The sequence below is a fragment of the Falco cherrug genome, chromosome 2, assembly GCF_023634085.1.
Source record: "Falco cherrug isolate bFalChe1 chromosome 2, bFalChe1.pri, whole genome shotgun sequence".
NCBI classification, from domain to species: Eukaryota; Metazoa; Chordata; class Aves; order Falconiformes; family Falconidae; genus Falco; species Falco cherrug.
Genome location: NC_073698.1, coordinates 54,036,041 through 54,057,734, shown reverse-complemented (window position 1 = coordinate 54,057,734; position 21,694 = coordinate 54,036,041). Strand labels below are relative to the sequence as shown.

General features: G+C 40.3%; 1 protein-coding gene across 1 annotated transcript in view; it reads right to left on the bottom strand.

Moving 5' to 3' along the window:
* The window catches only part of GPC5 (glypican 5), a 742,077-nt gene that overhangs the window by 578,254 nt on the left and 142,129 nt on the right, over positions 1–21,694 (bottom strand). The window contains exons 5-6 of the mRNA XM_055702313.1: positions 5,222–5,355; positions 994–1,119 (exon numbers count right to left, since the gene is read on the bottom strand). Of these exons, the coding sequence (XP_055558288.1) occupies positions 994–1,119; positions 5,222–5,355 (260 nt within the window). The remainder of the gene's footprint in view (positions 1–993; positions 1,120–5,221; positions 5,356–21,694) is intronic.

Sequence of the window (21,694 nt, the reverse complement as noted above, 5' to 3'; positions counted from 1 at the left end):
TCCTTAGGTATTGTTAATCAATAAATTACAGCTCCCGCTTCACTTTTTTAGGGATTCCTAAAGGTGCAAGCTTCACTGTTCTTTCTACTTGGTACCAGCCATCTCCCACTTTATTAACTCACCTGACAGCCTTTAGCCACCATCTTTGATATGACCTTTGATACTAACTACTAATAAATGCTGTACTAACAGCACGACCTTTGTAAAAAAAAATTGCTATGAAGCTTTTAATATTTTGGTCTCTGTCATCACAAGGACTTCCAGTTCAGAGAAATACTTGTTTTGGTGATGACAGCAGTAAAGCAAAAACACAGAGATCAGGTCTCTGGAAGTCCTTCTGACATCCACAAATGCTACTGTTTTGTAAGCTGTGAAATATATTGATTCCAGAGATATACATCCAGAAGCATAGCAGTTTATTATTATCTCTTATTTGCCATTGCTGCTGAATGATGTCTCCCAAGCCACTGCATACATAAAACAGTGTATGTGTTTCACCTTTAAAATGTTTTATCTTCGTGTTTTAACTTCTAACTCTCTCCTGAGAAACCATACATATTAAGAGATCACCTCATTCTTCAGAGCCAGAGGAAGTTTTAAGCAAATGGCTTAGTCTGTTATCACACAATCTGTATAAAAAGGAGCATTTTATAACTATCAAGCTCAAACAAAAACCCATATTCTTTTTCTCCAACTGTATTTTGTAAATGCCAATCCAGCTTCTTCAGTATATGTTTAGGTGCCATAAATTTGAAATAAAAATGTCTGAATGAAACGAAGAACAGTAGATTTTTTTTTTTCTTCTCAAAACAGAGATGCAGGGAGATATTTTTCACTGTTCACAGGTCAAGCCTGAGAGAAGGAATCCCATGCTGATTTGTTTTTCGAACTAACCTTGACACATACCTAGGGAAACAATGTACTTGACTAGAATTGGAAGCTACTTTTAGAGAAACACAGAAAACAAAAGACAATAGCGAGTCAGAAAGGTACCTTCTTACAACATCTTCTCCATTCCAACACGGGAGTCCATCAGCAGCTGCCAACTCATTGCCGCACAGCTGATCAGCCAGGCCACCGTAAAAGGCTCTGTAGAGCCGGAGGTGGCTGATAAATTCTCTGCACAGGGGAACACGGGAAATAATTGACAGTGTCAATCCATAACATTAAGCAGTACTGCTGTTGTATGTTTCTACGTGAAGATAAAGAATGTGCTTATTCTATTACTCTTCAATGGTTCCAATGATTATTTAAATCAATTTGTCAATTTCCTGTTAGATAACTTTGATTTTCTTCAGTAGTTTGCAAAGTTGATACTCTCATTGGTCAAAGTAGAAACAAAATAATACTTTATTCATGCTATGCAACACAAATTACTTTCCTCCAAACCAGAAATTTTCTTGCCTGGTTGTGATACAGTTTGCAGTGCTACACTTACACAAATATACTGAAAAATGTCCCCCCAAAATGCATAGCAAATAAAAAAGTAAGTACATATGAATAAGTCATCTGTTTTTCAAAAGTGCGATCAACTAGTCCCCTACACAGTGTTGTAAAAACTACAGAGAGTATCTGTTAGTTATGGAGCAGCTCAAGATTTAGGTAAGATGGGTTTAACATGTAGGTGTTAAATATTTAGTGGATATTTAAATAACTCTCTGAGAAGTGACATCAGTTTTATCATGTGCTGTGCTGGTAGGTTATAAATTATGTATTGCTATATTATATATGTCAAGATGCCCAGAGCTAATGATAAGCTTTTGTACTTAAAACAAATTAATGACTTTCTGGTTAGTATGTTTTTAACTGGATTGTGATACTTATGTTTATAAATTCTTTGCCTATGTATTAAAAAATCTCCCTCTGGGAGACCCATTCCTGCTGTGAAAATTTAAATATTTATTAATTCTGGTTTAGAACATCACACTATTCTTGAGTTATCTATGACCCACAGGCACAAAGCAGGCACCAGTAGATGCTGTATTCATTGTTCTGTAAGCCAGCAAGCTTCACTTTATGTTATCCTCTTGTACGGTGTATGGAGTTGTGAAAAAATGCCAGAAATATTCTATACCTTTCTCTATATCTAGTTAATGTAGGCATAAGGAATCAAATTGTTAAGTATTGTTTACTCCAAATTAAAACAGATAAAACATGAGTGATTATACACAGTCTGTCATTTTAAAAGCCACATGTTCTGTCTTGTAACTGTAGGGCAAATATTTTACACAAACCACAGTGACTGAGATTTACTATGCCTTCTAAATTTGGTAAAAGTGCAAGTCTAAAACTGCAGTACTGAAAGTCTCAGGTCAGGTGAATTTTGAGTATACATCATATAATTGCCTACGCGCAATATATTTTAAATATGTAAATATGATTCATTCACACTCTCCCATATATGAATAGTCATATCTTGTATTTCTCCATTCCCAAAACTGCACAGTATGTTTGCTATTTTCCTCCATTTCCCATTGAGTGGGATTGATTTTGATTTTGTCTATGCTTTGGGCTTACATTCTGGATGAAAACTAGTGTTCAGAGAGTCCTCTCACAGCAAACAGTTGGAATTTCCTCTTCTGCACAATCAGTCCATGTATAACACAGAAATTAAAATAAATATAGCTGCCATAATATCTTGTGACAAACTGCAATCTAACAGAAAGGTCATTCAGTTTATGAGTAAATACATCCTGAGGCAGAGCTGAAGTTAATACAGAAGTAATAGCTGATTTCAGCCCCTGTTTATGTCTGACCATAGTTAGAAGGGCAGATGGTATGAATGTCAATTTTCACATCATCATCTTCGAGACCAGATAGCATGTAATTATAGGCAGCTGAGCACAAATGTACAATTACAGTCAGTGGAAACTGCAGATACTTCTTATCTGTTTATTCGGAAATTCTTATCTGTTCATTTTTTTACAGTTTTATTCTCTGTGCTAAAAGCTGTCTGCAATGTTAAGTTCTGGAGGAAAAAACATTATATACTTTCAAGTTTGTATGTTACTATGGAAGGTTCTGTTTAGAATTTTTTTAAATTTATCTGACAATTTTTGTTGTCAAAAGCACAGAGAAATTTCTTTTTCCTCTTGTACCATGCAGTACTAGAAAATACTAGCTTAGGTCTGATGGTAATAATAATTTAGGAAAAGTTCAGGCAGAGACAATTCACCATGTATGTACTTCAAAATGTAAACTTTAGTCTGGACATGCATTTGAAAAATATTAGAAAATCAAGGAACTCGTGGGAGTCACACATTTAATGGAATATTTTTGTTCATTTGTTTTCCCTCAGATAACTGACATCAACCAAGTCTATGCTGTTTGGGAGAAACCTGTTCTTTTCTGCTAAAGCCTGTGAAACATGCTGAGAGCAGCCTGCTGCCAGAAGTCCACGGGAGGTAAATAAAGTGGCATTAGACGCAGAAAACAGCGCTTCCTAAAAGCAGGCTGGAAGCATTTGCTGAAGTCACTCTTCCATGTGAGGAATTGTTACAGTTGCCACGGGAATATAACATGAAATACAAAGTGATTGTGACTAATAAGGAAGGAGGTGATCCCGGAGGCAGCAAATGAAGATGATGTGAACTATGAAGTTGTTAAACTGAAATCTGTGTCAGTGGATCTCAAACCTTCTCCCCTCTCCTCTGCCTTTTGAGTGTAGCAAGCGCCTGTTGCATGCCATAAAACAAGCGCTTCCAGCATCTCAGGCAGGCAGAAATCATGGGAAAACAACATTGCTTTGTGCTGCCCACTGCCTCTCATGCCCCTTAAGGTCTCTTGGGTAATCTCCCTGAGGTCAGTCCAGACACCATTTATTTTGAAACATGGAACAGCCCCAGATTTTAGAGTACAGTTTCATGTTTGCAGAGTGCTAGCAATCAGAACATCAAGAACTTGCTTAGCTACATAAAAGAGAAAATATTCCTATATAATGGGTATTCCCTGATGGACTTCTGTGCTAGCTACAGCAAACTTCTGTTTTGCCTCTCTTTCCATTCCCACAACGTTCTCTAAATCCTGTGTTTGTCTGGGTTTTTTTTCCTCCACTATTTGGAACATGAAGGACCTTCACTAACAAGAATGGTCTGCCTTTGAACCTCAGAGGCACTTTTTCTTCTCCAGACATAAGGAGTGAGAAATTATTCCCTGCAATCCTCTCACGTCAGTTTCCTTCTGCACTGCACAGTGAAATGAAAGGAAGAAGGGACAAAGAAAACCTGTGTTTTAGTACACTGTGTTAGAAATGAAATTTCTGATTTTAACTTCACGTGCGTAATAGGGCCTTTTGTCTCAACGCAACGAGACTATCCCTATTCCTTACAGTGCTATTACTCCTTACAGTCATGAAATACTTGATTCATTTGTCTAAAGATAGACTGGCCTTTGAGATGCCCTCCGCTATCCGGGATATCTGCAGAAGGCTGGAATATATGATACAACTTACAGGACACCTGCATCGTTCTTGGCAGCGGAACATCAGCTGGGATACCAGAGGGTATCCTCAAGTGGCACTGGATGATTGTAGCTCTGTGGGCAGCTGAATTCAGCCCTATCCACTACACTTGCAGTTTTAACACCTAGCTCATACGCAGTTAGGCAAATTTTACCCTGTAATGCTGAGCCAGGTATAAATGAAATCTCCAATGTCTTTGCAATCACCTCAATTCACTATATACTGGCAAAAGAGCCAGAGGGAAAAAAAAAATCAACTGGACTTGCTTAAACGAGGATTTCAGTATTTAGCCCCAAATTTTTACTTTTCTCACTTTTTACAGTACAGAGGTATGGTTGAACATTCTTTTTCTTTTGTCTGATCAATTTGTACAAATAAGTCTTCTGACAAAAGTCACAATCACTTTTTGACAGATCTAATAATGTCTGCTGATGTGCAAGTTAAATGTAATTTGAAAATTCACACATGAAGATAGAGCTAACGTTCAGAATCTATCGGTGTTACCCACTCTTTTAAATACTTTAACCCACACCAAATGACTCTGCTCATAGATCCGTTATTTCAGAAAACAAAATCTAATCATGAAATTACTCTTTCCAAAATGTAACAGACTGTATCGCTGAAATGCTTCATTCTTTGCAGTCTGTATTTAGTAATTCATTCTCTAGTAATGCATGCCACTGCATTGAATATAATCTATTCTGTTGTAAAATTATTGGCTTACTTCAGTATGTCTTTCTGGCTGTAAAACTAATGTCTTACTTTCTTCTGTTGGTGAGGGTCTCTTCACTGTCTCTTGAGAACATCTTCAATACTTGATTATCTTTGTTCTGATCAAAGGAGCAACCTGGAGACTGTATAGGCTTCCTTACAGGAGGACCACATACTTTGCTCACCTAAAAGGAAAAAAAGCCACAAGAAGAAAAGAACAGATGTAAACAAAAAAATATTATGTCTCTCTCAAGTCACTTTAAGTCCATTTTAATAAGAGAGAAAGTTCCATGGACATTAATATAAGAAATTTATCATCATACTTCTCTAACACTATATCCATAATAAATGCAGTAAACACAGTTACAGTAGGAAAAAAACCCAACAAAATCACTCCTTTTGAAGGAATACCAGGTGTATAAGCAAGACACCACATGTAGTTTAGTGATTGTGGCTTTTTTTCTTCCTGTAAGGGAAGTGTATTGTCATGCAGATAGTAACAGCAACCTCAGAGAACATGATGTGTTGTGAACAGCAGCACATTTCCATCTTTTCTGTAACATACCCCCATCACATTTTTAATATGCATTGAATTTTGTGATTTCTTTCAGGGTTGATGAATTATTATGGCATGTTCAGCACAGTTACCCAGAGCATACAGTGAACAGTCAGCATGGTGGAAACTTGCATTACAATGTTGCAAGATGTACATTTAATGATCCAAGATGTAAGTTTAATGATTCAGACCATAGATGTTGAAAATATCAACGGATTTTATTTGTCTGGCTTTCTGAACTAGATGTCAATAGATACAAATTCACATGAAAACCTATTTTCTTCTTTGAAAAATGTGATACTGATTATTTTACATGATAGAGTATATCAATTCATGTTTGTAGCTCATTATTCTTCCTAGTCATTGAATAAAAATAATTAGGGCAATACATATTTCTTAAATAAGAGATACCTTATGCTGGGGATCACATCAGACAAGATATTAAGCAGACTGAACAGCACGTTTTGTGTAAGCCAGCATGCATGCACTACTGAGAAACTTGCACTGTATGTGATTTATGAAAACTTGTCAACTTTTTTAAAAGAAAAAGGGACAGGAGATCACTGTTGGCTCTAAGAGAGGGAAGGAGGCTCTGTCTCATGACAGGCATGGGTTAGGCATGTAGACTGTTGTAGGTCTTAGGCACTTTGCATACCCGAAAGAGGCGCCTTAGGTGTCCAGGCACTCCAGAGAATGACTGCAGGGTGGCAGGGAGCCTGTGAGGGGAGCAGAAAGATTGTGGTGATTCACTGGCTAATACAGACCCTAAGCGGATGAGTACCATTCCTTCGTGTCAGGGAAAAAAAGGAAAAAAATTGGCACCAGTTACAGTAAAGTGGAAAAAATATATTTATTCAACCCCACTAGGAAGGCAGGAGAATCCACAGCTACCTCTATTTCCTGAATTTACAATAAAATTTCATTGTATTTTACTCTGACTTAAATGAACAAATAAAGAAAATATATAATTTTTACAGTCATAGTGGCTTGGAATATGGATGATAGCTGTTTTATATGTATTATACATTTGCTTCAAAATACTGTGTAATGACCTTTCTGCCTGTTTATGCTTTTTGAGTGAATGACTCAAGAAATGCATTGCGCTATAGTGGGAAATTTGCATTCACTGGTATTTTTAAAAATAAACCTTAGTTTCAGATACAAAATCTTCCTTAAAAAATTAATCTTGGGTAAACTTTACATATATAAATACCGTAAAAATCCAGTCATTATCTGAAATGTGTGTTTAAGAACTGACTTTTTTTATCCCGAAGCGCGTACAGCACCATGTACACCTCTGCCATTCCCACAAAGTGCACGTCAGTAATCATACTGCTGAGAACTCAGTTCTGTTTATGACAGCAGCAGCTCTCACAGCTGAAGGTTAGCTCAGCAGTCTTTAGCAAAGTCACTTACTTCTTCAGACACAGTTTCTGAAGGATTAGCTACTCCAGCATGTAAAATGATGACATTATCACCTGTTACCTTTCTCATAACTCTGATATTTAAACCCCTGGGACCACTAACTGACCAACTGGCTTTGTGTGGTGTTGGTTCTTCTTTTTTGTGTTTGGTACATCACACCTGTATCACTTACACAGCTGAACCCACTGTCATCTTCTAACTGCTCACTAGTGGCCATCACTTTTGTGTCATGTTTAAACCGTTAACAGTACTTGCATGGCAAATGAACTTTTGTCTCCCTCACTGGCCCAGTCTTCCCTGTCACCTGGCTTCTTCAGTAAACCTGTGCACATGAAAAAGGTCATATAGTCTGATCTTGCCTTCAGGTGCCTGTTCTGTCTCTGACCCAAATAATTTAGAACCAAAATGTCAGTATCTCATTTCCCAGTACATGGCTAATGATAGTCTAAAAAATAGATAAATATACTTCCCATAATAAAGTCTGCTGCTTTTTATTTTTTTTTTTAATGCATTCCTTATGTCTCCAGGAATAAGTAGATGGTATAAATGTAACACCACTTAGTTGTATTTCCCATGCTTTCTGAAAGACTACAAACCATAAGCTACATTGTTTCTAAATTTTTAGTCTTGGGGCTGCAAAATTTACCTTCCAAGTAAAAATTTGTTCAGTGCTATTACCACCAGTCTTGAGAGGCACAGACTAGAATCAAAACTTTGAGAGAAGGGGAATGCTCTCATTACACTAATGATCTAACAAATGACCATTTTGCAGCAATATCTGATGGGAATGTATTCTTACTACCTTCCAGTTTCACTGAAAGGGTATTCCCACTGAATATTTCCACAAACTGAGCATTTTTCTTGGCTTCAAACACAAAATCCTCAAAGAGTGCATAAAATTATTCTCAAAGGGGAGCACAAATACCCTGGGAAAAGTGAGATTGAAAAATGACCAAAAATATTGCTCAGGAGAGAATTACACACCTCACTGAGTTTCAGGAAGAATTAAAGACTGCTGTAATATTTTAAAACAGACAAGCTTCAGCAACTTACTAGGGGGGAGTCTGTTGTTTTGTAGGGGTTTTGAGGGGTTGGGGTTTCTTTTTTTTGGTCAAGTGTTCTTCAATATTGCGTACTATTTAAAGGCATAAGAAACCTCAAAAAATGATAAAACTCCCGATTTTCACAATTCAGACGAATCTATTCTCATTATACTCAGCATGCTGTTATTATGCACAATTTGTATGCCACAGTATGATGACTGGGTTAATTAAAAGCTCTTGTAATAACCATGCAGTTAAATTCCAATTAGTGCCACACATGAACTTTATGGCAGTTTGATTTTGCTTGGTGCAATTCCATATAACATCTACTTACGGTTACTTACAGTTTGGAAAACCAGAGCATCATAAACCTTTGCATTTACACAGGACTTGAAAATTATGTGAGCATCATATTGATAATGGTGGGACACTGTCCTCTTAAGTTCACACGCTCAAAAGAAATCAGTCACATTCTTAGGTTTGGTTTGTTGTTTGTGGGGTTTTTTTCCATCATCGAAACGGTTCCTTCTGACCTCTGCATTTCTGCTGAAGTGACTTTATGCCAAATGACTGAAGCAGACTGAATGCACAGTCCTGTGGTGTGTTTCAAATTAGATATGCCAAGTCTCAGTGATTAGCTATACCATAATCTTTAAACGCTGCCACTGTGCCAGAAATAAGCCTCAGGAGTCCTGAGAGACTCTCTGCTCCACTTCAGGTCACAGGCTGTTGTGAAATACACAGAAAAGATGAGCATCTTCTAGTTTTGCAGCCTGTAGTCTGTTTCACTAGTTCTTACTGCTGTGCATTGTAACAGGGAAGAAAATGCTTCTCCAGATATAAAACCTCTTGGGCTCAGACTCGGCTCTAGCTGGGTACCAGAATCAGGAGTCTGAAAATTGCCCATCTTCTATGTTTAACTGTTTCATGCTTGTTTTGTTACATTCACCAAACAGTGTAAGTTTTTGATACATACATATATAGGATTTCCTGTAAATGGGGTATGTGTCAAGTATTCACTAGACTGACACGGTCTCTCAGACCCGTAAGCCATCAGTGTGGCCATAGACCATGCAGGCATTTAAAACTCCTTTTATTTAATGCATGTTTTAGTTAGTCATTAGTCTTGTGGCTTTCAGTTCTAGCTATCAGATCACAATCTTGTCATCGTCCCTTACAGTTAAGTCTCCTCAGACACTCAGGAGCAAATGGATAGCTGATGGCAGGGATGGACATTTGTTAAAAAAACCCCTGTGGCTGAGTTTTATTTTCTAGGAACACACAAGTGAATACTTTCTTGAGAAACAGATTCTTGATGAGTCACAAGCACTTCCAGCAATAGATTACTAATCAAACTACCCAAAATATTCATCCAGAAAAACAATGCATTAAATGTTTATGAATTTCAGATTTAATCCTTGCAAGTGGATGTGCAATACTTTCAGATAGCTGGCTGTGTGTCAAACAGGAGAGAAAAAGAAGACCCATACAGCATGCTCTTTCTTGCACCTCATTCTGCAAGCAGCACAGGAGCAGACAGTTTCCTTGTCACCAGCCAACACAGGGGCTTGGCACCTTCTGATCATCTAAGCAGGTGAAAACAAAGATTTCTCAAAGTAAGATTAGCTGCTCCTTTTAATTTGGAACACTCTCCAGCCGAGCTCCTGCTGCAGGAGGCAATATACCCCCCACTCAGCACGGGTTTCCCTCCTCTGTCTTCATCTAGTGACACCGCAAGAGGGGGCACCGGTATCTCAGTATTTCCAAGCACTCGTGCAGGTTGTCACCGTTTGCTGCTTGAAACGGCTGTTTGTTTAGGATCAGGCTTCTGTTGCAAAGAAAAATGTATTTTGACATGTGAGAGCATGCACATGTGCATGGAAGACTGAAGTATTCATTACTGAGACAAAATTAAAAGTTCTTGAAAACAAGAAGAGCAAGCATTTGGTACAACAGGCCGTTTTCCCTTCAGAACAGGAAACAAGATGTTAATGAGACTGTTTTAGGAAAGAGCCGTGGAGTACTACCAGTGTTTACAACTCAGGAAAACCATGCAGAAATTCTGTATTAATTCCTTTGTTTTCTTTGTAAATTTTGTGTTCTTTCTCTGTGACTACTTGTCTCTTTCTCCACTGTAGCCTCTTGGCAACATATTTTAGGCACCCAGAACTCTATGCAAGCTCAGGAGTTACAGGGGCAACTGCTAAGTTTCACACATGGGTTTAATAATTTTACGGAACTTGCAGGAGAAGTCCAAGACAAGCTGAAAGGGGCAAACACTGTGAATGACAGCCTAGAGAATTACAGAGTAAAGCTGATACTTAGAATAATGCTTGCACAAATTATTAAACACTCAATTTATAATCACCTGCAAGACAAACCTTAAATGGACTTGCCAAATGATGATAATTTCAAAGCAATTTTATTCAAAATTGTAATTAAAAGCTCAGGTGAAACATGAAGAAGTGCATTTAGAACTCTTCAAGTGATATAGAGTTGGAAGTTGTTTCAAGCTCAAGAAATAACGAACCCAATTCAAAGCAACCTTGTTAAATGTAGTAGTTTGCCCCACACAGAACCAGATGGTACTGAGCAAAGACAAATGCAAACTGCAAGATATACAAAATGCAGACCCACCGGTGGGAGCCTCACCAGAAAAACCAGAGGATTACATGTTGCAATAAAAAAAGGAAAAACGTTTCCTGTGATACATAAACAAAAGCACAACTTTGAGATACTGAACTAATTATTTCACTCTGGCACTTAGTGTGGTATCAATGGCATCAATGTAGACCTTTTGGGGGAAATCTACAGTCAAGATGGAGGAACAAGGAAGACACAAAAATGTGAAGAGTTTGCAAACTAGATTTTTTTAATCAGTGATTATTTTTTTATACAGTTTTGCAAAAGACTGCTGTCCAAGCTGTTGGATTCTGGGAGCCACCATCCACAACTTTCATGTGAGTGCAATTCGTATCCTCCTCCTACCACTCCATCTACCAAAACCAATGCTCCAGCCCAAGTTCTTGAGACTGTCCTCATATCTTGTCAGTTTTTAATTATCTCTGATTTCCTTCATAATTTTGCATCTTCTGATTGTAAAATAAAATCTAATAGCTCCTTAAATATTAGTTACTTAATATACTTTTAATTTGTGTCTTCTGCTCTTTAATTACTAAAACCTTAAATGGTTTTAATTCTGCTGCTCCTTTCATGAGGGACTAACACTCAGCAAGTCTGCCAGTAAAAATAGTTTATCCTTCTGAATGGGGGTGGGAGGAAAGGAAATTATTTTTTTTTTGTTTAATGTCTTAATGTCAGGGGAAATCCTAATGTTCTCAGCCAAGTTACCCTGCAGCCAGAATACAGCACTGCCAGTTCAAACTCTTCAAAGGCAGTTCAACAAAAACTGCTTCTTGTGAGAGGCTGCCAGCTCTCCCAATCCAAGTCTGCTTCAGTGGATGCCAAGGTGTTTCATTTATGTTCAGTGAAAACACTCTGTGATTCTTCTCTGAAATGCAATTATATAAAACTGGCAGTAGCCCCTTCCAAAGATCATCTGCCTGTGTGTAGTTAGACTGATTTATCTGTGCTCTTTAGTGGTTAAAATACACTTTATTGCTCCTTACTTCTGTGTGCCCTGCAAGTACAGGTCTGACGTAGAGGGCTAGTATTATGCCTTCTTGTCTGATACAGGCAGAATTGTTCATTAAATCTAAGTCTACCCAGGGTCACCTGTGTAAACCAAAAGAAATGCAGTGGGAATGTGACTATCAATGAAAGAAGAAATGGGGCTCTATAACCTTTACCAGGCATGTCATTCACTTAAAAAAAAAAAAAGCATATTACAACTTACAATACATAAAGAGTTTGTGGAAGCAAATCAAGTTGGCTGCATCAGCATATCTGCATGATGTATTTACACTTTGTGGCAAGCTGCGATTTATGTTCCAAAATTGTGAAAAGGAGAGCAGTTTTGAATGTAATATTTGCAACAAAAGTATGTAAGTCAATGAAATCATGCACACTTACAGTAACAGTCATAATATATTATTTCATTTAGCATAAGGCACTGTCAACAACTCTTTAAGTAACTAGAGGGTCACTTTTCCATGATAATAAAGAATCAAAAACAATCGGGGGGTGGGGGGGTGGGGCTGGGGAGGAGATGAGGGAAAAAAACCACTATGTAGTTAGTCCGCATTTCAGACAACATATGTGTTTCTCCCCCATTCCAAACTACACCTTATGAGATGGTGGTTTTGCTTCCTGTATCTCTACATTAAGTGTTTCAGTGTCTCCTCATCCTCTTATTTGAACCTGGACAAATGAGTTTTTCTTGAAGATCTTCTGTATGTACAAGACTGCCACTTAATCATACATGTTCATATCATTTCAGTCAGAAAAACTCATTTGCTTTAAAATCACAAAGCTTTTCTCTTCCAATACAAAGGATTGTTAGTGCTTTAAGGGCCAAAGGAGACACCATAAGTCTACTGAGCTCAGTAGTGAACTGTTACTCTGTTTCACAATGAAAAGGAAGAGCACAGAAAAAACACATAGCATGCAGAAAGGATTCTGAGGTGACTTCGTCCTTTACATTTGTTTGTGCCTCTTACTCTACATTGGGAAAGGAGTGAAAAGCCTCTATTATTCTCTTTCTTCAAATACAGAGAACCAGACTGCAGCATGTTCAGCCTCTTTGAGCATCTTCCTTACCTTCAGTTCAGGTCCCCAGTGGACACATTCAGACAAGCCTGCCATGGTGCCAAAGCAGTTAGACATCCGGCACATCACCTAAAACCAGAACATGATGGCAGCCTTGACTGCTTACTCCACAGGTCTCAGGGTCCCTATGCAGTCAACGGAAAGAAGGCGGCCATTTTGGATCTGTGTACTTTGCCCAAATTTTGCCTAATCTTCTATTAAGACAGAAAAAAAGGGAGTTATATTAAAGATCCTATGCTTTCCTGACAAAAGGGATCTCAATCTTAAGAAGGAAGTGCAGCAAACTGAAAGATTCAGGTAATTTCAATTTGTGAAGTGGATTTGCTCTAAATACATTAAACAGGAATGCATAATGCATGCTATGATATGTTCCTACATTATCTACTTGGCAGTCTATACTGAACATACCTTATGCAAACCTGCACTCATCATTGCTTGCCAAAGCTCTGTGTGTGTGTTGACAAGTGTGATGGGTTGACCTTTGGGGGTAGGTCTCTCCTCCCAGATAACAAGTGACAGAACAAGAGGAAATGGCCTCAAGTTACGCCAGCGGAGGTTTAGATTGGTTATTAGGGAAAGTTTCTTCAATGAAAGGGTGGTCAAGCATTGGAACAGGCTGTCCAGGGACATGGTGGCACCACCATCCCTGGAAGTGTTTTAAAAAACACATAGATGTGGTGCTTAGCAACATGGTTTAGCAGTGACCTCGACAGTCCTGTGTTAACAGTTGGACTTGATGATTTTAAAGTACTTTCCAACCTAAATGATGCTATGATTCTATGACTGGCTGGCTGCCAGACCCCCACCTAGCTGCTCCCTCACTCTCCGTCTTCAACGGGACAGGGGGAAAAAATAAGATTAAAAAGATCATGTGTCAAGATAAAGACAAGGAGATCAGTCACCAGTTACTGTCACGGACAAAACAACTTCAGCCTGGGGAAGATTAATTTAATTTACTGCTAGTTAAAAACAGAGTACCGTGGTGAGAAACAAAGATAAAACTAAAACCACCCTCTCTCTAGCCTCCTCCAACATCCCTGGCTCAGCTTCACTCTTTCCCTCCCAACCTCCCTGCCTCTCCTCAGCCCCTCCAAGTGCTGCAGGAATGGGGGCTGTGGTCAGTCCATAACACTTTCTCTCTGCCACTCCATCTTCACAGTTTCCCCTTCTCCAGCATGGGGTTCTCCATGGGCTGCAGGGTGGAGGTCTGCTCCACCATGTTCTACTGCATGGGCTGCAGGGGCACAACCTGCTTTACCATGGTCTTCTCCATAGGCTGCAGGGTGGGCATCTGCCCTGAGCACCTGCAGCACTCCTCCCCCTCCTCCTTCCCCAGTCCTGGTGTCTGCAGGGCTGTCTGTCTTACTTTCCCCCCTCGCTCCTCACTGCCACATATCATTTTTCTACTTTCTTACACATGCTCTCCCCAAGCCTCCGCCGCCTTGGCCCTGAGGTGGGTGGCTTGGAGCTGGCCGTGCCCGGCCTGGGGCAGCCCCGGCCATGCAGCCCCCACCGGCGCTGGGGCACCTGCGCCCCATACAAGTAACTCCACTGCAGGAGCTGGGAGGAACCTGGGCAATTTGGCAAATTAATTGAGAAAAGCACTTTTCAGAAAACTGTGAGACATGAACTTGACGCTGGATTTGAAGCTCTTCTCAGCACAGGTGAGAAATGCGTCCCCTTTCATTTCCATAAATTAAAGGATAATTGGCCAAAAGAAGAGGAATTGGGAATGATGTATCCTGAAACAGGCACCAAAAGCTGTGCCACCACATACTCAAATGCTGAGAAGCTAAGTAATGTAGCAATTAACTTTATTTAGACAGACATGGTTTCATGGCTTCGTGTTCTGCTATTATATTTAAGAAATTCTTGACAGAAACGAGTGCTTCAGTGTTTGCCACAAATTTGCCAGTGTATCACAAACCTTAAAATAAAGACACTAACAAAGTATTAGCAAGTGTGTGCCCAGCAACATGTATAATTTTTGTCTTTCTAATTTGAGAAGTAATGCCCAGATAAAAAAAAAGGAGCAGATCATACACTAGCACACATTTCTCCAAAATGTGGGAATAACTATGGACATATTACTGCCTCTGCCAATACTCTATGCATGATTCAAACCCCTTTCTCTACACATTAGAAGCAAGTGGACCAACTGCACTGGAAAAGGACACCAATTCTGAGCAGAATTCTGCAGCACAGAGTTTACAACAGGGATTCCAACATAGAAGAGATGCTCCAGGATGGGATTACCACTATTTTTATGTTAAATGTTGTAGCATATATATTGTTGTTATTTGGAAGACACCTATTTTAGTTACAAAATCTGTAAAACCACATGGGCATTTACAGGGGTAGTATATAGTGTGTGGAAGAGGGGCAAGACTACAGAAATAAGGGTAATACTTCAGACCTCAGTAGGTCCAAGCTACTGGAATACATAGCAAGGACAGGTCAAACCAGAAAAGATGGTCAAACCACTAAGTATGTTCAGGTAGGAAGAAAGCCTACTATTTAATGAAAACAACTTCTCATTAGTTAGAAACAAGCCATAAACATTTGTTTTATTTTTGCTTTGTTTTCAAAGTTCTCCATCCACTTTTCTGATGAACAAAGCCCAGATTAGCCTCAGAAGAAAACCTTTTGACACCAGCAAGGAGCTTTTCCACTTCAAAACAATGGGGAAGTGAAATATAACACTAGAGGAATCTGAATTAGACGGAAGTCATGACTGCAGTACAGTTACTTCATGCTACATTTAAAAAAAAAAAAAAAAGACGTATAAAAATATGTTGTTCTTTATTATATAAGCACTACAGTTTTTCACAGCTACAGCTGGATGCATATCCATGAAGGAAGAGAAATGGAAGGTGATGGTGTTCAACCGTGTGTTAGGTTTGATATCAAACCTTCCTTTAGAACACAATGATACTAGAATACAGACATGTATAAGATGAGGACTTTAAATCCAATTACTGTTCAGCAGTTTCCACAAATCAGTTTGTATCGATCTTGTGAAGTAATTTAAATTCGTCAATTTATCAAGTAATTTAAATCCAGCAAAGTAACTTTGGCAGAGACATAATGTCAAAAGCTTCAGGCAGAACCTCACATTTTATTCCAAAGTCCGCTTTGCTGAAAATTATGTATTTAATTTTTTTAATTTTTTTTTGAAAAAGTATGAATAACTATATGGCATGTTGTTAACTTGGGTATCCTGAGGAATTTCATCCAGGCTTCCAGATTGTGTAAGGAGCAATTCACTCACTTTTGCTTTGACCAAAGATCTGTGAAATAGACAATGCGTACTAACTTGTGCAGACTTGGATTTAACATCATGGTAGTGAATACCTTGCATGGCAATGTTCATCAGCCTTAACATGAAGCCAGTGCCCACATCCTGCACTAGAAGAAGAACACCATGAACCTGATAGGTTCCTGCCTTGTCCACGACACCCATTTATGGGCCTATCCCACCACAGCTACCAATTCAAAGATGGTTGGTTCCTCCGTAAGAATACTGCCCTCATGCACCCACCTTGCAAGTAATTTCAAAACAATCAAAGAATTGTTTAGGTTGGGAAGGACTTCTTGAGGACATGTAGTCTAACATCCCTATTCAAGCAGGGTCAGCTGCAGTTGGTTGTCCAGATTCATGTCTAGTTGGGTTTTGAATATTTCCAAGGATGGAAACTTCACGACCTCTCTGGGCAACCTGCTCCATGGAATGCCATTCTTTTACTATTTCTGCCCATTGCCTCTTGTCCTGTCAGTAAGCACCACTGAAAAGAGCCTGGATCCTTCATTGGCTCATTTGAGGTGTTTATACATGTTGATTGATGAGATTCCCCCTGAGCCTCTTCTCTCCAAGCTGAACAGTGGCAGCTATCTCAGCCTTTCCTCACATGAAAGATGCTTCAGTTCCATAATCATCTTCGTGGATGAACTCACTTCAGTCAGCCCATATCTTTCTTGTACTGGGGAGCCCAGAACTGGACACACTATTCCAAGTGTGGCCTCACCAGTGCCAAGGAGAAGGAAAGGATCACCTCCCTCAGGCTGCTCATAACACTTTGTCTAATGCCACCCAGGAGGCTGTTGGCCTCCTTTGCTGTGGAGGTGCATTTCTCATGTTCAACTTGGTGTCCACCAGGATCCTTAAGACCTTTCTTCCAAAGTTGCTTTCCGGTCAGCCCCCAGCATGTACTGGTGCATGGGTTTATTCCTCCTCAGGTTCAGGATTTTTCATTTCTGTTTGTTGAACTTCATGAGATCTGCTCAGGTCAGTTCTTCAGCTTGCCAAGGTCCCTCTGTATGGCACAACCATTTGGTGCATCAGCTACTCCTCCCGGTTTTCTATTGTCTCCAAACTTCCTGGGAGTGCACTCTGTCCCATCACCCAGGCCATTAATGAAACTATCAAACAGTATTTGCCCCAGTATCAACCCCTGAGTACAACACTAGAGACTTCCATCCAACTGTACTTTGTGCCACTAGTCACAATCCTCTGGGTCCAGCCACTCATCCAGTTTTCAGTCCTCCTCACTGTGCACTTTGTCAGCTTATATTTAAGGATGTTGTAGGAGACAATATCAAAGGCTTTAGTAAAACCGAGGTAAACACTATCCATCGCATCCATATCCTAGCAAGTTGGCTGTCATATCAAGGACATCCAGTTGGTTAAGCATGGTTTCCCCCTTTGTATATCCATGCTGATTACTCCCAATCACCTCCTTGTCCATGTGTTTGGAATGGTTTCCAGGATTAGTTGCTCCATCACATTTTCAAGGATCGAGGTGAGGCTGATTGACCTGTAGTTTCCTAGATCCTCCTTCTTATTCTTTTTAAAGATAGGGGTGACATTTGCTATCTCCCAGTCTTCAGAAACCTCTCCTAGTTGCCAAGACCATTCAAAGATAATTGAGAGTGACCTCATAATAACTTCAGCCAGCTGCCTCAGCACTTGTGGGTGCTACTTGGTAGGTCCCATAAAATTGTGTGTGTCTAGTTTAAGTGTTCTAACGTTACTGCCCTAACCTTGTTCTTCTTCACTGAGGGTAAGTCTTCATTGATCTTACCCTTACCCCTTACCCCTGGTCTCCAGGTCCTTGAATTTCTGAAGGCCAGTCTTACTAGTAAAGACCGAGGTGAGAAGGAAATAGATACCTCAACCTTTTCTGTGTCCTGGGTCACCAGATCCCCTGCCCCATTAAGCAGCAGATAAACATTTTCCCTTGTCTTACTTCCACTCTTTACATACTTGTAGAGTTCTTTTTTACTGCCTTTCCCATTACTTGCTAGATGCAACTCCAGACTGGCCTTGGCTTTTCTAACACTAACCCTTCAGTATTGGACACTAACACCATACTCCTCTTGGGTCATCTGCTCCTGCTTCTACCTCTTAAACACTCTTTTTGTAAGTTCAGTCAAGAGCTCTTTGCTTATACCATGCAGGATTCCTGATGTCTTTGCTTGATGTCTTACTCATGAGGACAGAGCTTTCTTGAGCTTGGAGGAAGTGATCCTTGAATATCAACCAGCTCTCCTGGATCCCTCTACTCGCCATGGTCATACCCCACGGGATTCTATCAAGCAGATCTCTGAAGAGGTTGAAATCTGGTATCTTGAAATCTAGGGCTGTGGTCCTCCTTTTTGCACTGCTTAGGATATTGAACTCTTAACATCTCAAGGCTGCTCCCAGCTTTCACATCCCTTACACATTCTTCCTTGTTTCTAAGTGTCAAGTCCAGCAGAGCACCCTTCCTTATCAGTAACTATGCCAGGAAGTTGTTGCAAACGCACTCCAGAAACCTGCTAGATTGCTTGTTCACTACTGTGCTGTCCATTCTAGCAGATACCAGGGTGTTTATAATTCCCCCATGATGTGTGTTCCTTCCAAATCAACATCTGAAGCAAGAAAAGGTTGACAGGCAGCACACTTATCTTGAATACTATCAGCAGGATAGTGTCATCTATCCGCAGGTCCTCTCATGTCATATTTTGAAGAAAGTCTGCCCATAGAAGACTCTATCTATTCCCTCCAGCTGAGATATTTCACCCTCTTTACCTATTTAAAAATGAAATTATGACCTTGCGCCCTCATCACCATAAAAATGAAGGCTTTTGGCATCCTGAAAACACAATGACACTGGCTGCATCAGCCTGGCAGTGCCCTGAAAAATGGTCTAGAAAGTGTCAATGACATCTTCAGTGGTTACAGCATTCTGTACACTTGTTTCCAGCAAGAAACAAAAGCATTATGCCTAGAGGAATGTCATGGTTTAACCCCAGCTGGCAACTAAGTACCACACAGCCACTCACTCACTCCCCCCTCATCCAGAAGAATGGGGAGGAGAATCAGAAAGGAATGTAAAACTCAAGAGTTGAGATAAGAAAATTTAAGAAGTAAAGCAAAAGCTGTGCACACAAGCAAAGCAAAACAAGGAATTCATTCCCCACTTCCCATGGGCAGGCAGGTGTTCAGCCACCCCCAGGACAGCAGGGCTCCAGTATGTGTAACGATTACTCGGGAAGACAGACATTATAATGCCAGATACCCTCATCTTCCTTCTTCCCCCACTTTATATACCCAGCATGATGTCATATGGTATGGAATATCCCTTTGGCTAGTTTGGGTCACTTGTCCTGGCTGTGTCTCCTCCCAATTCCCCGTGCCCCTCCAGCCCTCTCACTGGCAGGGCCCAAGAAAGTGAGACGTCCTTGACCTAGTACAAACATTATCTAGAAACAACTGAAAAGATCAGTGTGCTACCAAATCCAAAACACAGCACTGCACCAGCTGCTAAGAAGAACATCAACTCTATCCCAGATGAAACCAGGACAAGGAAGAAGGTGAAAACAGTCCAGGCAGAAGGAGCAAGAAAGGGTGAACGGGGACAGGCTCAACAATTAGTCCCTTGCAGTCCTAATAGATCCTGTAGCAGAGCATTGGTGGCAGCAGCACAATGCTACTCAAGAGCTGGTATGGTGGATGATAAAAAAAGGCGTGACACACTTTGCCATGGAAACAAGGCATGAAAACAACCAGGTGTCTGCTTTTAAAGGAAACAGTACAGGTAGAGAGACGAGTCAAAAGCCGAGTGAAGTAGTTTGTATCACATATAATCTCAAAAATGAGAGGAATAGCTAAAGAAGAAGATGCAGCACATCTGAGCTACTATTAACTTTCAGATCACATGTTGTCTCTGCCAGTGGAGACTGCAGTCTGTAGCTGGATGGGGGGTCTTCTCTGAAAACCAGCAGTGTGTACATCATCTCCCTGTGGAAGCTGTGTGCTCTGGCAGAGGGATCCTGGTGCTGGGTACTCTGCTGACCCCATTACCAACTGCCCAGCCTTCCTGCTCTCCCCGGCAGTTACAGAGACTTGCCAGTGATGGATTCTCCCTGGCTGATATCAATGAGGTGCTTAAAACCAGCTACAACTTACCCCACCTGCAATGTACACTGCATTTTTATAAGCTATGCGGTCTTGTCGACAGTGAAACCTGGCAGTGCTCTGGCTCCTGTGCTGCTGTTGTAACCAAAGCCCATAAAAGCTAGAGGGTCGATAACAGTGTGGAGGACCTGCACATCTTACCCAGGACCCAAATACACTTCCCTCGCCCTTATTCATTCACCCTTTCTCCCCACTCTTCTGCATCTTATTTCAGAGATAATCTTCCTGTTCTTTCCCAGTGAGAAACTGCAAGCCAGTAATCCACCATACACACTACACAAGTATACATATATACTTACATATACATAGAGTGGCTTGGCTGTTTGATGCCAAAAGGCCACTGTTAATTATCATGTCTCCCTGCTGCTTTCCTGTCCGCTGGTTGCAGTAGGACCAAAGTTTGAGAGGAGCTAGTGGAGCCAGGTGGGCTGTCCATACTGGGGCCATCCTAAGGCACACAACTCTGCTTGCAGCACCGACAGTACTTCTCTTTCCTGCCCACGTCAAGTGCACCTGGTGCCTTGTGTTAAACAGGGCTCTCTTATGAAGGGAGAGTGATTGATACTCCAAGGTAATCATAGCAATCACGACAAAGGAGCAGGAGCACGTATGTACAGAAGCATGAAAGAGAGGGAAGTCTTAGATCCAAACAGGGTAAGTTGTCCGTGCCCTCAAGCTGCCTTGTTTTTGATGCAGCACTGGAGAGCTCCCTCAGAATGATGCCACCTGTATGTCTCTGAATTGTACAAATGCTGGAAAAAGTTTTCTACACAGCAGCAGATGAATCACAGACAAATGCAGTCAGCTATCTGGAAGAGCCAGCTAGATATTTGTCTAAACTTACCTCCTGCCAATCAGATAAAGTATAACTAGAATGTCTGCAATAGAGAAATTTACTGTGCAGTTTAAATATAAACAATATGGACAACAAGCCAAAGCAGTCATAAATTATACAGTGCTGTGTAATCTCCTTAAATGGTAAAATAATAAGTGATTAGGTTATTTTATAACAATTGGCAGTTTCACTTTAGTACATACAGTAAATTAGGCTGTGAAACTATGTTTTCATGTAATTAATTCTTATGTGGATAGCTTTTCTTTCTTTTTAACCGGGGTTTTGATTTTCAGCCTATGCCATTTCATAAAAGCATTCAGAATAGAAAAGAATAGAGGAGACTATTTCAGTTGGAAGAGACCTACAGCGATCATCTAGTCCAACTGCCTGGCCACTTTAGGGCCAAACAACAATTAAAGGATGTTATTAAGGGCACTGTCTCAATGCCTCTTAAACACTGACAGGCTTGGGGCATCGA